Source organism: Lycorma delicatula, chromosome 10 (assembly GCF_047948215.1).
Source record: "Lycorma delicatula isolate Av1 chromosome 10, ASM4794821v1, whole genome shotgun sequence".
NCBI classification, from domain to species: domain Eukaryota; kingdom Metazoa; phylum Arthropoda; class Insecta; order Hemiptera; family Fulgoridae; genus Lycorma; species Lycorma delicatula.
Genome location: NC_134464.1, coordinates 22085978 through 22105284, shown reverse-complemented (window position 1 = coordinate 22105284; position 19307 = coordinate 22085978). Strand labels below are relative to the sequence as shown.

Genomic DNA, 19307 nt, shown 5'->3' with positions numbered 1-19307 from the left:
ATTTTCATTGGTTACAGAGTTATAGCCAAATAAAATTTTAATTAATTAAATATTTTTGTTTTGCAGTGGAAGGCACATCGGTTCAAATCAGACTTCATCTTCTTTTCTTTTTAACTTTTTTTGTAATTTAAATATATTGATCTATTAATAATTTATTAACCTCAGATTGTAACAAAAAGTCTTCCGATAAATAATAATTCAATAATAACAGTAAAAAAAAAAAAAATCAGAAGTTATTAATGAAATAAAATTTTATGTACTTTTCATTTTTTTTTTTAAATGTGTAAATATAATTTAATAAGCATACAAGGAAGTCATGTGGTATGTACATCAAATTTATTTATTTTTTTACAAATAACCAACCATTTCTCACTGAAATAGCGTTTTCTCGATAACTAGAAAATCATCGTTCATAAAACGCTCAAATTAGGTGAGAAAATATTACTTATAAGGCGGTGTTACGTATGTTAAATGGCGTAGTAATAATGGATTTAAGCGACACGAGTTTTTATCGGGAAAGTGAAGCGTAAATAAATTTTCCTGTTGTCTAGTTCATCGAGCCGAACTTACTGTTGTCTACTCACACGTCGATAAATCGCAGAGATTATCTGTGTAATAAAAATCATTACTCTTAGAATAAGAATCACTGACCGGTGCTATCTGTACTTAAGTTGTACCATAACCGTAAAAAAATACCGGGAAAAATAGAAAGAAGGCCGGTAAAACGACAAATAGATTACCGTGTCTATCATGAAATAATTCTTCATTCTCAGATCTAACTTGGTTTTTATGTAGAGGCGTGTACATATTGGCGAACATGCAAGGTAACATTGCTGTAATTTTCATAAATGCGTAGGTCATTTCTACAAACCCTTACAACCGGACAGCAAAAAGTTGAAACTGGAGTATTCGTAGTGCGTTCGCAGTAGTAAATAGCTATATTAAATATTTTTAAATAGAAATTTGACTCATCGCTTCCGATCGAGAAAAGTTGCTAGTGATAAATTTATTTAATATTTAGTTTATTTTAAGATAAACGTCCACTTAGATAATGGTGTGACACTTTATAAGGAAAAAAGCGGCCCTTCTTTGATTTCGGCTTTAAAATTTAAAACTAATAGTGGTCATTATAAAAATTTTATACGCACGAATCCGACAGAATTTGAATATTTTATTAATTTTCATAGTTTCGAATATATAATTGACTGCAAATTTCGGCCCAAGCATCTCTTCCTTTAAATGGTTTTAATAATAATCTTTGTTTGTCGGATTCCATGTAATTGACAATTCTGATACGTTGTAATCAATTACAACGATTTTTTTATCTTTTACTTCATTTTTATAATTTTTCAAAACATAGTTATAAAAAATATATAATAATAAAAAGCAAAAGAAGAAGAAGAAGAAAATCACAGAATTGTTCGTTGCAGATCGTGTTATACACGACTGTGTCTGGACTAGCGAGTGGTAACTCCATCTTCTACCATAACATTGCATCTTTAAGTTTGCGGCAAAAATTGACCGGTTGTTCTAATACAAACACTACGGTAACGTTGCAGAAGTTACTGTGTACACTAACGAATCCCCAATACAGCAGTGTTACATTTCATTTTGATCTTCGCAAGTACGTGGATGTTTTTATATTCATATAATAGCTAATCTTTTTTATTTCCTCGCACAAAGTAAAGGAAGTATTGTAGTCGCGAAAAATTTAGGTTTTCAGATTTCAACGGAAATATCCATTTTCACCAACCCTGAATCCATTTTGACTAGTTTCGGCATGATGTCTGTATCTATGAATGTATCTCGCATAACTCAAAAAAGATTAGTTGTAGAATGTTGAAATTTTGAATTTAGGACTGTTGTAACATCTGTTGTGCACCTCCCCTTTTTATTCGATTAGACCGTACGTGTCCAAAAAAGCCCAAAATCTAAAAAAAAATTAGGATTTTGGACTTGGATTTTTTTTTAACTGCAGTAAGAAGCCCTCATTGACTGCTTTTCAACGATATCATAAGTGGTAATTATTTTCATTGGTTCCAGAGTTATAACCAAATCAAATTTTAATCAATGAAATATTTGGATCTTTTAAGGGAAAGGCACACCGGTTCGAATCAGAGTTCATATTTTTTTTTTTAACTTTTTTTTTAATTTAAATATATTGATTTATTAATAATTATTAACCTCTGATTGAAAAAAAATCAATTTTATTAGTGAAATACAATTTTATGTACTTCATTTTAATTCAAAGAGTTACAGAGGTTAATAATTATTAATAAATCAATATATTTAAATTAAGAAGAAAGTTTTTTTTTTAATATATGTATACAAAGTCGGATTCGAAGAGATGTGTGCTTGATTACGGATCCGACACATTCTCACTTACACCACATAACTACTTGCACGACAAGAAACAAAATTAATATAAAAAATAATGTAAAATGCTGATACGGACACCACAAAAAAGTGATGCAATGTGGTGTCCACATCACAGTAATCTTTAATAATTTTTCAAATGTTAAAAACAGAATAATTAATTTTAGAAAATATCCCCACCTCAAAACGATCCACTTTTTGTTATGAGACCACTACTTGGGGTGTACTGCAGATCACTTTTAAAACTAGCCGTGTAAAATATTAAATGGCCGCCATTTTGGTTAGAGTTGTCGTAGCCTGAAGTTTCATACATCATAATTTTTTCGATGGCTTTTTATGTGATATGTCATATTCCTGCAATTTACCTTTAAAATTTTGAATTGGCTCCCATGAGGGACCCCTGAATGTTTAGGGTACGACGGTCTTATATCGAAAAATTGATTGTTTCGAGGTAGGAGCAAAGCTAAATTTTATTTTTATACCTTTAACTATTAAAAAGTTACGTAAGGCTACCCGTATTCTTTGGACACATGTTTAAATAAATTTCCTAATAATTTAAAAAAAAATTTAATTATTTTTTTTTTTTTTTAGGACACCAAATGAAGTAGCTTCATATTACGGTGTAAATAAATTATTTGAAGAAATAAAAAAAAAATCATGTAATAAATTTATTTGTCATTCTAATAAATCAGTCAGAAACAGAAAGACGATTAAATATGAAAACAAAGGAAAATTAAATTATTCAACTCGAAAAATACAGTAATTAAGAAATTAAATAATAAAAATACTGGTAAAGATTCCAGCCACTGTATGTTGACAACGATTATGAAGTAAGTATAAGAGGAAATTGGTAATGTGAAGTCGAGTCCGCATGATGTTTTATCGGTGTTTGGTTTATTATTATTATTACTATTATTTGAGAAGAAATGAAAGTGGAATGTAGCTAATAAAAAGCTTTCACCGTTCAACTAGCGCTGAACGAACGAAACCGGGAAAACAAGGTCAATACCTCACCTCACTTTACAAACCTACCGCTAGTTACGACCAATACCGGCTCGACTTACGTGTATTAAGTATATATACTAAGATTATCGACAAGAAATGAGAGTGAAATGCCATTACTAATTCTCTACTCTGACCCGGCTTCGGCTCGATCAATGAATTAACCGATTCGATGATTGACAATACAAGAAGTAACACAAATAAAAGTAAAAACATCATTCTACATAACAAATGATCGTTTACAAATGTCCCGACTCACACAATATTGACCGTAACAAATAGATAAAAGACATTAAATTTCAATGTACAATAGAAGTTGTTTAAAAATATTTAACATTCAATTATATTATTCTTCAAGTCCATTAAAAAAAAAATGTATAAATAAAGTGTTTAAAAAGTGAGTTCATTATTTTATGAAATTTTCTTAATTGTTATGAAAATAAAATTATTCTATATGTAAATAAATGACAAGTAAACATATTTAGGTAATTGTATGAAATATCGTATGTAAGTTTTTGGAAGTAAAAATAGATAAGTTTAATTGATTTATATGAAACAGAATAACTGTGCGTAGTATAGTACGTATGTTATTAAAAACACTAAATTACAGAGTGAAAGTTAAGCAACCCTGTTTTTTTTACAGATTAAAACAAAATAAAAATAATTATTAAGTAATTTCTTAACTTGTGTAATTTTATCGCAATAAATGTTCAAAATATCCTCGATTTGAATCAACCTATTCAAGCAACAACGTTTCTTTATGTTAACCTATTTTTTTTAATGGTTGCAGTGCTGGTATGGGATGTCTCGACTTCAGTGTTTCGTTAGAATCCATAGATTGTGGATTAGGATTATTTTTGAACAATTCTTCTTTAAAATAACCTCGAAGAAAAAATCCATGGAAGAGAAATCTGGCAAACCAAGTGGTTATCAATCACAAAAAACGATTTCCTTCCCGAAGAACTCGGTTAGCAGCAATATTGTTATTCAATGTATAGACTGATATCTTGTTGCAGCCAGCAATCGCGTTTATCTTCTTTTAGCAGCGCTATGAAGTTAGTTATAATTTGAAAAATTTAATCTGAAAAATATTGGATCCATTATTTTTTCCGCAAAAATCGCTAACGGAAATCCGATATTCGCTGAATGTACGTGTATCTCGTACGTATCACGTGTATCTATGTGTAATGTATCTCGTGGAAAACGTAGGAGTTTTCTGCACTCCTAATATCAGTTAACAGTTGGCTGTTTAGATAGCCACTTAAATGGAACCATGGGTTACTAATGGATCTTTCTCCTAAAGAACAAGATCAGAATATTGCTGCAAAAAAAAGCTTAAACCGTTTGCAATAATTGAGTCTTTTCTATGAAAGGGTTCACGCAGTTCCTGCACGGCGTGAATAAGGTACGAATAATTTTTTTTTTGTAGCTTTGCAGATAATTCCGTATCATATTCGGATCTGCTGAGATAACGTTCTTATTGACTAACGAGGTGATTATTTAAAGGATGCATGATACGTTCATAAGATTCGTCATCAAGTGTTGCCGGTGAGAGTGATTTCTTTCATCTACGTGACCGGTTTCTTTAAAATATGCTTGAGATTGTTGTCTTATCGGGTACGTTTCATCGAGGAAAAGTTACAGCAAACTTTTCCTAGCACTTTAATAAAAATGATTGTGATTTAAAATAACTTTGGTTAGAATAGATTAGTCTTGAAACTGGGGAAAATATATAATAATCTTTTTATAAACACATACACCTGACAGAAAAAAAGCTGACAACAAAGTTTTAATAATTTCCTGGCATTGGTTATACAGGAAAAGGCTTTCTTATATACAGGAAAAATAATGATCCATGAAAATAAACCAAAAAAACTATAAACATTAAAAAACTCGATATTTTTAAACTTGATCGGATCCCCCACCCATAATACTACCCCAATTTTTTTTTTGTCACCTGCACTACTACTGTACATTTTTAACAGGTGGAGGAACCCCATTTACGGGCGCCTGAGCCGTGTCGGGTTCGCTAACAGGTTCCGCAAGGAGTTATTAAATGCGTATGTATTCCTGCGCACTACCGACTAAACCTCCACCACTGGCTACCCACCCTTCCTGGTACAGCTAGTGTGCATTACTTCTGGAAGGGGGGAATACACACACATTGTGACACCACAGTCAACAGACACGGACCTCACACACCCACAAGATACCAAAAATCAGACTAAAATCACACCACACACTCCACAACATCCAATCATCACTCAAAAAATATACCTCACGCCGCACACTCCAGACGTCACATCAAAGCCAGCCACCTCACAGACAATCGAACACTATGATATACGTAACTCACGGGTCACCATCGGACCCGGGAGCGGAGTGCCCACGACCTCATCGCACCCAGGCGGTCCCCAAACGTACGGGAAACCCCTAGGCTCTTAGCCGCGTGCCTGTCCGCTCCCGCACCCTCTGACGATCCCTTCTTCTACCTCTGCGAGACTCTTCCCAGACGTACAGCTCCTCCATGATCTTCCTAGTAAACCTTGCTACAGCCGTCCAATTTTCCGCGCTTTTTAACATGATCTGCTGCAATTCTTCTGGGAGGAACATTTCCCTTTTATCTATGGTGTCCAATGTTTCCCTCCTTGCATCCTCAAATCGGAGGCAGCGAAAGAAGACGTGTTATGCTGTCTCTTCCTCGTCTACACACACCGGACAACTAGCGGAGCGATCTAGCTTAAACCTAAAAAGGTATTGTTTGAACCCCTCATGGCCCGTTAGAAACTGTGTGAGACAGTAATCCAGCGAGCCATGGATCCTCTCGCACCAACTTCACAGGTCCTTAATTATGCGATGTGTTCATCGGCCTGTAACACTAGTGTCCTACCGCATCTGCCATTCTCTCCTCATTTCTTCCATGTTGGAGCTAGCCACTCTTCTTTTTTCCGCAGGTGTTGACCCCTGTTGCTTTTTAATCTTCTTTCTGCGAGTGATCTCCAGATCGACAGGTAATATTCCCGCCAACAACTATTACTGTTCCTAAGAAGACATAAAATAAAACTATTAAAAAATAAGCGTTAAATAAAATATATATTTTTTTATTTTTGGGGAAGGGAAATTTTGGGGCGAATTAAAAAAAATCCCTTTCGGCACGCCGGAAAGCGAAGGTAGATTTCACCAGTGCTACGTAGGGGGATAAAAAAGATTTTCACCTTAAAGTTAAGAAAAACTTCAAATTTACTCAATACGACAACGGTTACACGTAAAAAAAGTTTCACATGTATAGCATACGACAAGCTCCATCTTCTTACAATTCCACCAATATTTTGGTTATCCCTTGCCGTAATAGTTGGTTATATCAAAAATTGTTTCAGACAAAAGTTTTAGGTAATGTTTAGAGAACTAACGACCATTTCAAACCGAATCGATACTGTGCTTACTAATGGAGGATGATTTTTTTGTCTTCGAAACCCCATTTTTTCCACTCCCTGAGTCAATGTTGATGATATCAAAAAACTTTACTTAGATAAGTTTTAGGGTCTTATCCAAAAAATAGTAGGAACTTTAAACGAATTCGATATGTTACTTAATAAGAAAGTTATAGCGATATTTTATTTTTTCAAAAAAGCTCCCCCGCGTTTCCATCCCCATGGTCCGATTTTGCCCATTAACGAACTCGACTGAGATTTTTATTCGTTATATTTTATGTATCTATTTGAAAGTGATTGGCGCTTTAATAAAATTATGGCAGTTATCGTGTCCACAAGAAAGTGATATATATATATAAACTTTTGAACTGACGGTGGTTTTGGGGTCTGGGGGATGTGAAAGGCGAAGTTATGTCGAAATTTTCCGGAAGTCGACTCATGGTACCCGTTAAAATAGTAACTTTCTTACGAAATCTACCTAAAAATGTTAAGAGAAGCAAGCATGCATGTACTGATCTTAATATAAAGTGGGATTATTTTAGAAAAATTTTGAGCTCAAAAACTATCTACCTCAATCCCCGGAGATACTGACCCCAAAGGTTTACCAATAAATTTCCCCAGATACACGAATTTCACCAAAATCAGTTTATCCAGTCAATAAATTATTAACTTTCAAGCATTCCTATACATACATACGTAAAAATTTTACCTATACTTTTTTATTTTTTGAGATCCCTGCATCATGAAACGTCGGGAAACGTAAAAAAACCTGTATCCTTTTTTTGACTAATTACCACACTTCACTTCTTGCAGCATAGCTCTAGAATTATGATACCATGAGAGTAAAATAGGGAGAGATTGCTTGATTGTTACGTGTACATTACTTCTGCAAGGTCAAGGATTACCAACCCACTCTTTAGCGGCAACTTAAAAAAACAAATTTTCTACTTAATGAATTAATCAATTCAGGATTTAATAGCTGTTTAAACCCTGTTCAGGGTTTAATTTTTTTTTTCAATAAAAAATAAGTTTTTGTCGGTTTAATAGCAGTTGCATACAGAAACGAATGCTAAAATTGCGTCGCAACGGGATTTAAAAAAATAACATTAAAGGAAGTGTAGTGGCTTTATACATAATATATTAATTTACCAAAAATAGATTATTCAGGGTAAGCGGAATTTTACGCAACCTTGAATTCATTAACCCATAAAGTGGAAAAATTTGTTTTTAGATTGCCATTTATAGGCAGGTACCTACCCATACAAAACTCTACAACTGCTATTAAACCAGCAAAAAATTATTTTTTTAAATATTTAATTCAGTTAAAGAAAGGAAGATTTGTTTTCATTGTACTCGTATAAACATAATTTGATATAAAATATTTAAAATTTTGAATTTTCATATTAAAAGCTGATAACAGTTGTAGGTCTTTACTGTCACGCGGCTAAACCTCCGACCCGGGTAAGTCTTTCAACTATGGGCTGTTTTTGATGCACGGCTTACACACACAACTTGATTGTTTGTAATTTTATTTAAATAGAAAAAATACTTTTTCGTTTATTTATTTCAGCGATTCTAACTAGGGGCGCGTGGATACCGTATTTAATTTTCGCGGGTATGGCAGTACTAGCGGCGACGGTCGGCACTAACTAAACTAATGTAATTTCATAACTTACAAAGAACAAATTTCGCTTGTACGATCGGCAGAATGATGTAGCCACGAGTCTTAACGCACCAGATACCGAGTCAACCGGGCAATAAAGTTGAAGATCCAGCCAGAATGAGTTACTTTTTTACATTTTAAATATTATTCATTTATTTAATTCTACCGCTAATCTGTGACGTCACAACATAGCAGACATAGCAGACGCATGGGATTTTTCAAAACTTATTTTTACAAATATTGTTATTTTTTAATTGTTAGCAAATCTGCCTAAGAAAAATATAACCTTAATTAGGAAAAATCGATATTCTGGGGGTGATGTGACCTTCCTCTACAGTCTGACCCTCTTGACCTTATAAGTTGAAAACTTAATGGCATCAATGCCCCATATATAGAAGGAATCTGACCAAGTTTGATCAAAATCAGTCCAGTAGTTCTGGAGGTATAAGGGAATTTAGAGGTCAACACCGAACACGCGCGTGCGCGTACATACAACATTAACAGCCGGAAAATTTCCTTCAGATTTTTTTTTTGGTTCCTTAGTTGTCAAAACTTTAAGATCCGGTGAAAACTGGAATACCCAAATTGGAACGATTACAATACTTTCACTTGTAGAGTTATAGCTTTGCTATAGCGCTATCTAGACGAAAATGTAATATATATATAATTTTTTTTTTTTTAAGTGGGAGATATGTATAGGTAAACCAATAAAATAGGCGATTTTAAAAACTTAGAATTTATCTATCCATACATTTAAAAAATAAATCGTACAAGTAACAAAGAGTTTACTCAGTATCATTTAACTGTGTCTTTTAACTATTTTGCACACTACATCCTGAAAAAAGCCATTGTTTTGATTAATAAATCAGTTATTTGGGTCTACTTTTTATTATTTTCTTAACAAGAATATATCTATAGGAATGATAGTAACTTCGTTATAAACTTATTATTTCAGTTTTTTAATATTTTGTAGAAGTAATCACTAATGTTACTCTTAAAATAGCTCAGCATAAAGGCCACATGCTATGAAATCCCGCCATCTCGCGGGCCAAGGAATATTTCATCTTGAAGATGACTTGACCCAAAAACATTATCGCTATGATTTTAACTCATCAATCGCCTAACCGTACGACCGATCGTCCAATCCTATTGAAATGTATGTAGATTGATTTATGTTTCTGCGCTATTTGAGGGGACGAAAATTCTTCGGCAGTTCGGATAAATCACCCTGACGTGACGGCTTTCCCATTATTGTTTAAAAGAAATATGGAACGATTTTTCAGAGGATGCTATTACACACCGTACGTTATCTTTAACCCATCTTGATGCGGTTTATTAGAGTTTTTTTGGTACCAGAAGTTTCGTTTATTCACATAAAATATGATTCATCACTTATTAAGAAATTATGAAAAACGTTTCTATTAAATTTATACGATTCAAAAGTTAGCGCAATAAAATTACACAAATTTACTAGAACGACGTTGTTTAAAACCCGCATCATTCGACTTTTGTATGCGTGTATGTGTTAATCCTTATCCGTCAAACACTAATATCCAACGAGCGGAGTGATACCATATAACGACGAGTAGACAGGAAAAAACCGTTCGTAGCATCGCAGAGCTTTCGGCATCAATGTTGCGTAAATCTCTTTGTTTACCAGGAGACTTCTTGTGTTGCGCTGAACTGACATTTCACATTTTTTACCAAAGTTTTAATAGTATGTGTAACCACAACACATAATTTCGATGATATTAGAGTAATGTCGAAACAACCGTCGTACAACCTTAAAATGATCACCATCTTTTTAAAAAGGTTTCAATAGGAAATGTAGGACGCGTGTTCAAAAAATAACCTAACTTTTTTAATTTTGCGCCAACGGAGATATTTAGTGACGTGCAGTTGGCAGCATTGTATTCCGCATAACACTGCTGATTCTTCCTACATTACAATATGGTAAGAAAAATGCTGAAATGCTGGCCGCGAAGCGACCACGTGGCACAGCCCCCTAGTATGCAGATGTAATACTTAAAAGTACTAGTCAGGAGTAACATGGTATTTAAAGAAATTCCTGAATGGAATTGTTCAATCAATTTACCTAATGTAGTTACTGAATCATTTAATTAGAACAAGAATGTGCACCCACCGGGTTGGTCTAGTGGTGAACGGGTCTTCCCAAATCAGCTGATTTGGAAGTCGAGAGTTCCAGCATTCAAGTATTAGCAAAGTCAGTTATTTTAACACGGATTTGAATACTAGATCGTGGTACCGGTGTTCTTTGGTGGTTGGCTTTCAATTAACCACACATCTCAGGAATGGTCGAACTGAGACTGCACAAGACTATACTTCATTTACACTCATACATATTATCCTCATTCATCCTCTGAAGTATTATCTGAAAGATAATTACCGGAGGCTAAACAGGAAAAAGAAAGTACAAGAATGTGACTGAGTCAAGAAACGAGAAAAGAGGATTTTTGTTCTCCAACTCTTTACGGAAATTTGAATGACATTAAACACCATCAGAAAGTAATTTAGCTGCTTAAGGGACGCCATTAAATATGTAAAAACATTTTGAAATATAATTTGTGAGGAAGGTTTTGAGCTATGAATCCCATAACGTCCAACTATCTCCCTGCTTCGATTGTGACGAAAATTAAATGATGCCAATGCCCATGTACAGAAATTATCCTGTCAAATTTTATCCAAATCTGTCCATTCAGACTGGAGATATCAAATAAAAAAATAGGCAAACATAAAAACATATATATATCCTAACGGAATTTTTTAGTGCTAAAATGATTTTTTTTTACGGTTTGAGGGATATACTGAATGTCAAGATCTACAAAATCCCGACATTCAAAATTTGACCCTTGCAACTATATAACAGGAAAAAAAAAACAAAATCGACTATATATATATATATATATATATATATATATATATATATATATATAAAAGAACATTTCAGGGCATGTTCTACTGGTGAAAATAATGAAAAAAGTTCATATAAACATAGGTCTAGTAACGCTTTGTTTTCCAGATACGGCTAGCGAATGACTTCGCCCGTATTTCAACTCTTCTAATAAAAAGAAGCCCTATTGTAATTTCTGGAACCCAAATTAAGGTGGTTTCTTAAAATCTTAAACTTGTAAACTTCTAAAACTTGTAAACTTCGGAGGAGTTCATTAATGGCTATTTTTGAGTCTCATGGCGTATTTTTTCTACGGCCGAGAAAATATCGGGATTATTAATTTAAATCAATGGTAGAGTACATTGTTTACGGAATATTTTTTAAACATTTTTCAAAAATATTTTAAGCGTTATAATTCTGAGGCAGCGGTTATAAGTCATAAGTTCTGCCTTTTCTTTAATATCGATCGGTGTAACAAACACCGGTCCGACATAATTAACAAAAGGATAAACAGTATAATATAAAAACTTATGTTGCTTATTGGTGTACGTGCAAATTAACCTCTGCTTGCTAAGTACAAAATCGGATTAAATTCAAAGTAAAAAAAAATTGATGTAGACACCACATGACTTCCTTGTACGCCTATTAAATTATATATACACATCTTTTCTGCAATTCATTTAAACTTATTTCATTTGAAAGTGAGATACGATCCTCTAATTCTTTAATAAAGTGGACGGTTACACAATTGCTAAAATATTAGTTTTTATTAACATCAAATATTTATACGATTATTAATTCAACAATCTTACCTGAAATATTAGGTTAGAGTAAAAATCCCGTTATTACTCTTTAAATAAATGTAAGTCTTATATCTACGTAATACAATGTTTTTTTTAAAAAATTATTATGATATAACCATCAACAAAATTAAAATAAAAACGAAACAGGAGAAGGTTACTAAATTTTATAGCGATATTTAGTATCAAGTAGACTAAATCAAACACATAAATAAAAATAACACGATTCTAAATTATAATTCTCAATTAATAATAAATAATTAGATGTTTCACCAAATCTGATGTGAACACCACATGACTTTCTTGTACGCCTATTAAATGACATAACACATTTTTAAAAGTACGTCAAATTTTATTTCACTAATAACTTCTGACATTTTTTTTATTTTTATTTTTTACTATAATTGAATTATTATTTATTGTAAAATTGTTTACAATCAGAGGTTAACAGTTATTAATAAATCATTTAATATTAAAGTATAACATTAAAATAATCATTAATATATTTAAATTAAGAAAAAAGTCAGAAATGAAGTCTGATTCGAACCGATGTGCCGTCTCCTTGTAAGATCCAAATATTCCCTTGATTAAACTTTTATTTGGCTATAACTCTGGAACCAATGGAAATACGTACCACGTATGGTATATCGTTGAAAAGCTCTCAATGAGGGCTTATTACTGCAGTTAAGAAAAAGTCCAAAACCCAAATGTTTTGATTTTGGGCTTTTTGGTTCAGTCGATTGCAATCAAAAGGGGAGGTGCACAACTAGATGTTACAACAGTACTTAATCCAAAATTTCATAATCCTACCACTAATCGTTTTTTAGTTATGCTAGTTACTTACATACATATATACGTACAAGCGTCACGCCGAAGCTATTCAAAAAGGATTTAGGGGTGATCAAAATGGATATTTCCGTTACAATCTGAAAACCGAAATTTTTCGCGATCACAATACTTCCTTTACTTTGTACAATGAAGTAAAAACAGCTAATAGATAAAAAGAATACCCGCTTCTGAACGGTCAATGGTTGAAAATAGTAGTCTTTTGATCGTTTGAACATCTGTATCATAAAAAAAATCTGTTTCATAATGACCTTCATTATAATACAGGTTCCAACCGCATAATTTAAACGTTATAATACAGCTGTAGAAAATTTTTTTTATTAAAACTAACCTTGATACATGTAGAATAATAATTAAATAAATCATAACGTAATTTTTTCAAATGTAAAATAAAAATGTCTGTATTCAATTATACTGTTAGCTTAAACGAATTCACTCAATCGAACACTAATTTAATCACAAGAGCCAAAAAATATATATTAAATATTTATTGTCCAGATACAATAATGTGTTGTTGGTTACAAATGCTGGTAACCAGTATGGACTGATGCGGGTGTTAAGAAATAGCACCGCTATTAACAATTCTTTCGATCCATTATTTTTATATATTATTATTTTATGGAAGAATATTATCTTGCTTATGTAATATTGTTCTCTGCCAGATTATTATTACTATTATTATTATTTTTTTGTAATAGTATTTTACCTTATTAATTATTAACCGGTTACTAATTTTAGAAACATACTACAATTTATTTCGGGTAGAAGTCCTTCCAAAAATCATTGTAAAATAATTTTTTTTTAATTATAAAATTTTTAAAAAGAACTATTTTATTGTAAACATTTCATTATTACTTGCTTTTCTTTAACTCAACAATGTTGTTTTTTTTTTTCATATTTGTCCTCAAATATTGCATCTTTAATTTAACACACTTCCTGACATTACCGATTGATGAAATTTTGCACAGTTACTAAGGTCAAGTGATAATACAATATTCCACCATTACATTTGCAAGCAATCCCGGGATAAATTAAGGGTGCGGGTATAAAAATTTGTAAAATCTGCATAACGGCTCTGCGGGATTTTTGGGGTCGCAGATGACAAATCCGATAGCCGTTTGACGTAAAAAAGACAAAAACTTGGTACGCGAGTTGTGGTGGTTTCGAATTTGACAACATTTGCATTATCAGAGATGGCTCGAATGAGAAATCTTTTATCAAAATTCATAAAAACGTTTGTCGATAATTACGATAGTTAATTAAGTAAATGAAATAAAAACTTCACTATGCAAAAACTTCATTATTTCGTTACTTTGTATAGTAAATGTTTGATTGAGAATTAGTTTGATAATTTATAAATATAGTAGAAATTTCAGTATATGATGTTATCTTTTGAAATCCAAATTAACCTACTAATTAAACTCATGTAATGTGTGATAATAATTTGATTAAAGTATGATTAAAAAGGATAAAGCAAGTTTTTAACATTTTTTTAATTTTATTTTTCTGTTGCACAACTCTCTTTTCCAGAAAGCAAGGTGGTATAGAATAACTCAAGAGTAGCGGGAGTATCATCATATTTCCCTACGAATAACAGAGCCTGGAAAATGCTCCTTGTTGATGTATGATTCTGTATTCGGGCGTGTTTCCAGGGTTTTTTAATGTCGGTTATAGGTTTTAAGTTTTATTTATGAACGGATTTGCGTTCTCATCCGTCTGGACCAGCGTTTTCAATTGATTACTGGGTCTGACCGTGGGAGATTAAGCTTTTTGAGTCTGGTGCTCCCGGCGTGACTCCTTTCATACCGTCTGCTGAAGTCGTTTCAGCACCAGCAGCAGGCTAGCAGGAATACGCCAAAACGGGGCCCTATTTGTTTGGAGGGAGCGATGCGGCCCCTTCTCCGGAGGGAACCGCATGTGTTGATTGAATTAAATGTGGTAAAGAATAGGGAGAGGTGAAGGAGACTTTTGTCGCACTTCATAGACCCGGAGATCTCTCAAGACTTGTACAATGAAAAAAAAAATAGATTGAACATAAAAGAGCACATTTATGCTGAAAAAAACCCAGTTATTACTATATAAACCTCAATTAATGTGCATTATTAATATTGAAGTCGTGATATAAATTTACAGAATTTTTAAACACATGATAATAAAATTTTGGATACTTTACCTAACTTCATAAATGGCCGAATAGCAATATAAGGAATCCTTTTAAAGAGTGACATAACTATAGCAGGCAAACAGATATTAGTTATTTTTAAATTTCTAGTTATATTTGGATGTTAAAAATAAAATTTAAATAAATATTCATTTTTAACGAGTGATTAACATTAAGATGAAAAATGTAACAATTCTGAAGGATAAAAAATCTGATGTGGACACCGCATGACTTCCTTGTACACCTGTTAAATTACATTTTTTTCATACTTTTTTTTTATTGTTATTATTTATCGTAAAAGTTTTCTTACAATTAGAGGTTAATAAGTATTAATAAATTCAATATATTTAAATTAAAAAAAAAAGTTAAAAAAAAAGGAGATGAAGTCTGATTCGGAACGATGTGCCTTCCTCAAGATCTAGGTATCTCATTAATTACAATTTTAGTTGGCTATAACTCTGGAACCAATAAAGATAAATACCACATGATATACGGTAGAAAAGCTCTCAATGAGGACTTATTACTGCAGTTAAAAAAAAAAAAGTCCAAGATCTATATTTTTTTTTTTAGATTTTGGGTTTTTTGGACACTTTTGGTTCAGTCGATTGCAATCAAAAGGGGAGGTGAACAACTAGATGTTATAACAGTCCAAAATTCAAAATTTTAACATCGTACAGCTAATAGTTTTTGAGTTATGCGAGATATACATACATATGTTCATACAGACGTCACGCCGAAACTAGTCAAAATGGATATTTCCGTTGAAATCTGAATACCGAAATTTTTCGCAGTCACTATACTTCCTTTAGTTCGTACAAGTAAAAAAGGTTTATAAAGAAACAATTTCGACAGAGTTCATAGTCTGTAAGAAAATGCAACGCAAAACCAAAATAATTCACCCCCAGTAATTATTCTGGTACATAATAAAGATTCAACTAGTGTTTAATATCACATTCTAAACAGAACTTTAGTTAAAACTGAGTTAAGAATATTGAATTTGTAAAAAGTTTCCTAATTTTCGCAGCTATTTTAGTTTTATATCTATAGCAAATTCCAAATTTGATTCAATAATACGATTATAATATTTCTACAGAATCTACAAATTCAAATATCATATTTTATTTTATTTTCCTAATAAATGCATTGCAATCTGTACAACTAGTGAACAATAAAAGAGCCCCTCCCATGACCCAATGACATGTAATGAAGTGTATTCTTGTACGGACTCAGAACGACCATTCCTGAGACATGTGATTAATTGAATCTTAACCATCAAAGTACACCGATATCCACTGTCTAGTATTCAAATCCATATAAAAAAAGTAACTAACTTTTACTAGGATTTGAATCTGAGAACTATCGATCTCGAATATCGTATAATTACAAGTGTTTATATAAGGTCAAGGAGCAGATAAACTGTATGACATTACTTTATAATTCGATTATAAAGTAATGTCATACTTTATGACATTCTATCATTATTTGTTTTAATCATCCGAAATCCATAGTTTGTTTTTCCAGCAATACTCTCGTAAGTAGTCGCTGAACAAGGTAGTTCTATCAGCAAAACATAACACTTTACTTTTTACACCTACTTCAAAAATGTCATTAATACTCCTGTGTATAATTATATATGTAAAGGATGACATCAGTTTTAGGACTTCCCATCACACGGCTTTGTTTTGATGCACGGCTTACACACACAACTTAATTAAAAATATTTATCGTTTTATTTAAATATAGTAGTTTTTGTTTATTTAATCCAATAATTCTAACTAAAGCGCACGCGCGTGTAGAATTTCTTTTGTGCGAGTGTGGCGGTACTAGCGGAATATATATATATTCCGTTTTTTATATATTTATATATATTTCACCTTCTTGTGGACACGACAACTGCCGTAATTTTTCGCCAATCACTTTCAAATTGTTTCTTAAAAACAACTCGACCTTAAATCTCGGTTGAGTTCGATAAAGGCCAAAATCGGATTGTGGCGATGAAAATGGGGGCTTTTTTCGAAAAAAACTAAATATCGCTATGACTTTCTTATTAAGTAAAATATCGAATCAGTTTAAAGTTCTTACTATTCTTTGGATAAGGGCCTAAAACCTATCTAAGTAAAGTTTTTTACTATCATCAACAATTCGCCCAGGGGGAGGAAAAAATTAAGTTTTAAAGACAAAAAAAAATCATACCTCCCTTAATAGGCACAGTATCTAATCGGTTTAAAATGGTTGTTAATCCTCTAAACATTACCTAAAACCTTTGTCTGAAACAATGTTTGATATGACCAACCCTTACGGCAAAGGAATTGACAAAATTGTAAGATGATGGGGCTTGTCGTATGCTAAATATGTGAAACTTTTTTCACATTTAACCGTGGTCGTAGTGAGTAAATATGAAGTTTTTCTTAACTTTAAGATAGAAATATTTTTTATCCTCTACTTAGCACTGGTGAAATTACCTTCGCCTTCCGGCGTGTCGAAAGGGATTTTTATTCAATTAGTTTGACATGATATAAGCTTTGAATCGATAATTGGACGAATTGCTCTTGTTATTAACGTTAAATTGTGGAAATATCATAAATTATTAAAATTTTTTAGTATATACATCATGGATGGACGCAAATTAAATGTATATATATATATATATATATACATTTAATTATATATATTATATATATATATATATATATATATATGTGTGTGTGTGTGTGTGTGTGTGTGTGTGTGTGTGTGTGTCGGAGATGAGAAATAATGTACAACGTAGGACACAAATGTATAAGAAATTATTTTTTTTAAATTATTTATTTAGGTTTATAAATTTCAACTGAAACAAATGGATGAAGAAAGAAGCTGGCAAAGTATTGACCTATTACCAAAATAAGTTTTAAGCATCAAAATTCCAAAATTTGGAATAAAAGATTTTTTTAATTAAGTTTTTTGGCTTCCTTATTCTGTGTAGAAAATTTAGGAGAAATTTATTTACTTATTTCTTATGAATATTCCATAAACCTCCAGATATCCCATGCAGCTTCCTGAATTTGGGTCCCGTAGGTAGCCTCGTCCCTTGTTTATGATGTTCGAGTGATGTGTAGCCTTGGACAGACTCAGGCCTACCATATCTGTGACGTATGTTTAATTGAAACATAAACACCAAAGAACTCTGGTATCTACGATTTAATATTTAAGTCCGAATAAAGATAACTGCCTTTATTAGGATTCGGAACTGAGATATCTCGATTTCGAAATAGCTGATTTATGACGACGAGTTTTACCACTAGACCACGCGACGGTTGATATAAATTTAAAGAGGTTATCTAACAAAAAAGAAAATTAATTTAAAAGAGAAATGTAAAACATTAAAAAAAAATCTATAATTTTTTTGAAAGTAATGAAAAAAAATACGTCTCATTTTTGGTTCGGAATATTACGAGAGGTGCCAAAACTACTTTAATTTTAATAACCCTTTTAATTGATGAAGAAGAATGAAAAAAGAATTTTAATAATTAAAAATTATTTTAAAGGAATAAATTTTAAGACATTTTTTCTAAAAAATATTAATATTTTTATAGGTTAACCTTAACAAATTTTCTTAATTAATATTTTCTCTAAAAATAATACTCCTTTCGATAAAGGCCTTGTAAGAGATCTTTAAGATCTTGTAAGAGAAAAAAATATATAAAAAAGATCTGTTTTGCATTTTACGACCAGGGTCTATGATTTTTAAAAAAAATTGTAAAGATTTCTTAATAGCTCTGCATACAAAGTATAAACTTTCAAAAAAAAATTAAAAATATTAAACCGAAGGGAGATAGAGCAAAATAACAAAAAACTTGGTATTTCAATTAAAAGATGGGGTTGATTTTTTGAATTTTTTTTTTTTGTAAATTGTTTCCTGCATTGCAGGTAAAAGTTTTGCATTAATAAAGTTTTCCCTAATTTCCTTCGTGAAATCGGGTTTTTTGCGATACCCCAGCACCCCGTAACGAATTTAAAAAATAAAATTAATATAATCAAGGCATCATGCACATTTGAGCCACATTTGAAGAAAATTCTGAGATTAAGTCTAAACAGTAGTGCGTTACACATACGTACGTACCTACAAACATACATACAT

The 19307-nt window shown here is 31.9% G+C and overlaps 1 protein-coding gene across 1 annotated transcript in view; it reads left to right on the top strand.

Annotated features, from left to right (window-relative positions):
* LOC142331769 (uncharacterized) overlaps window positions 1–4103 on the top strand; it is a 46735-nt gene extending 42632 nt beyond the window's left edge. Inside the window, exon 4 of the mRNA XM_075377852.1 lies at window positions 2968–4103. Within this exon, the coding sequence (XP_075233967.1) occupies window positions 2968–3139 (172 nt within the window). The 3' untranslated portion in view covers window positions 3140–4103. The remainder of the gene's footprint in view (window positions 1–2967) is intronic.
* The last annotated feature ends 15204 nt before the right edge of the window (window positions 4104–19307 follow it).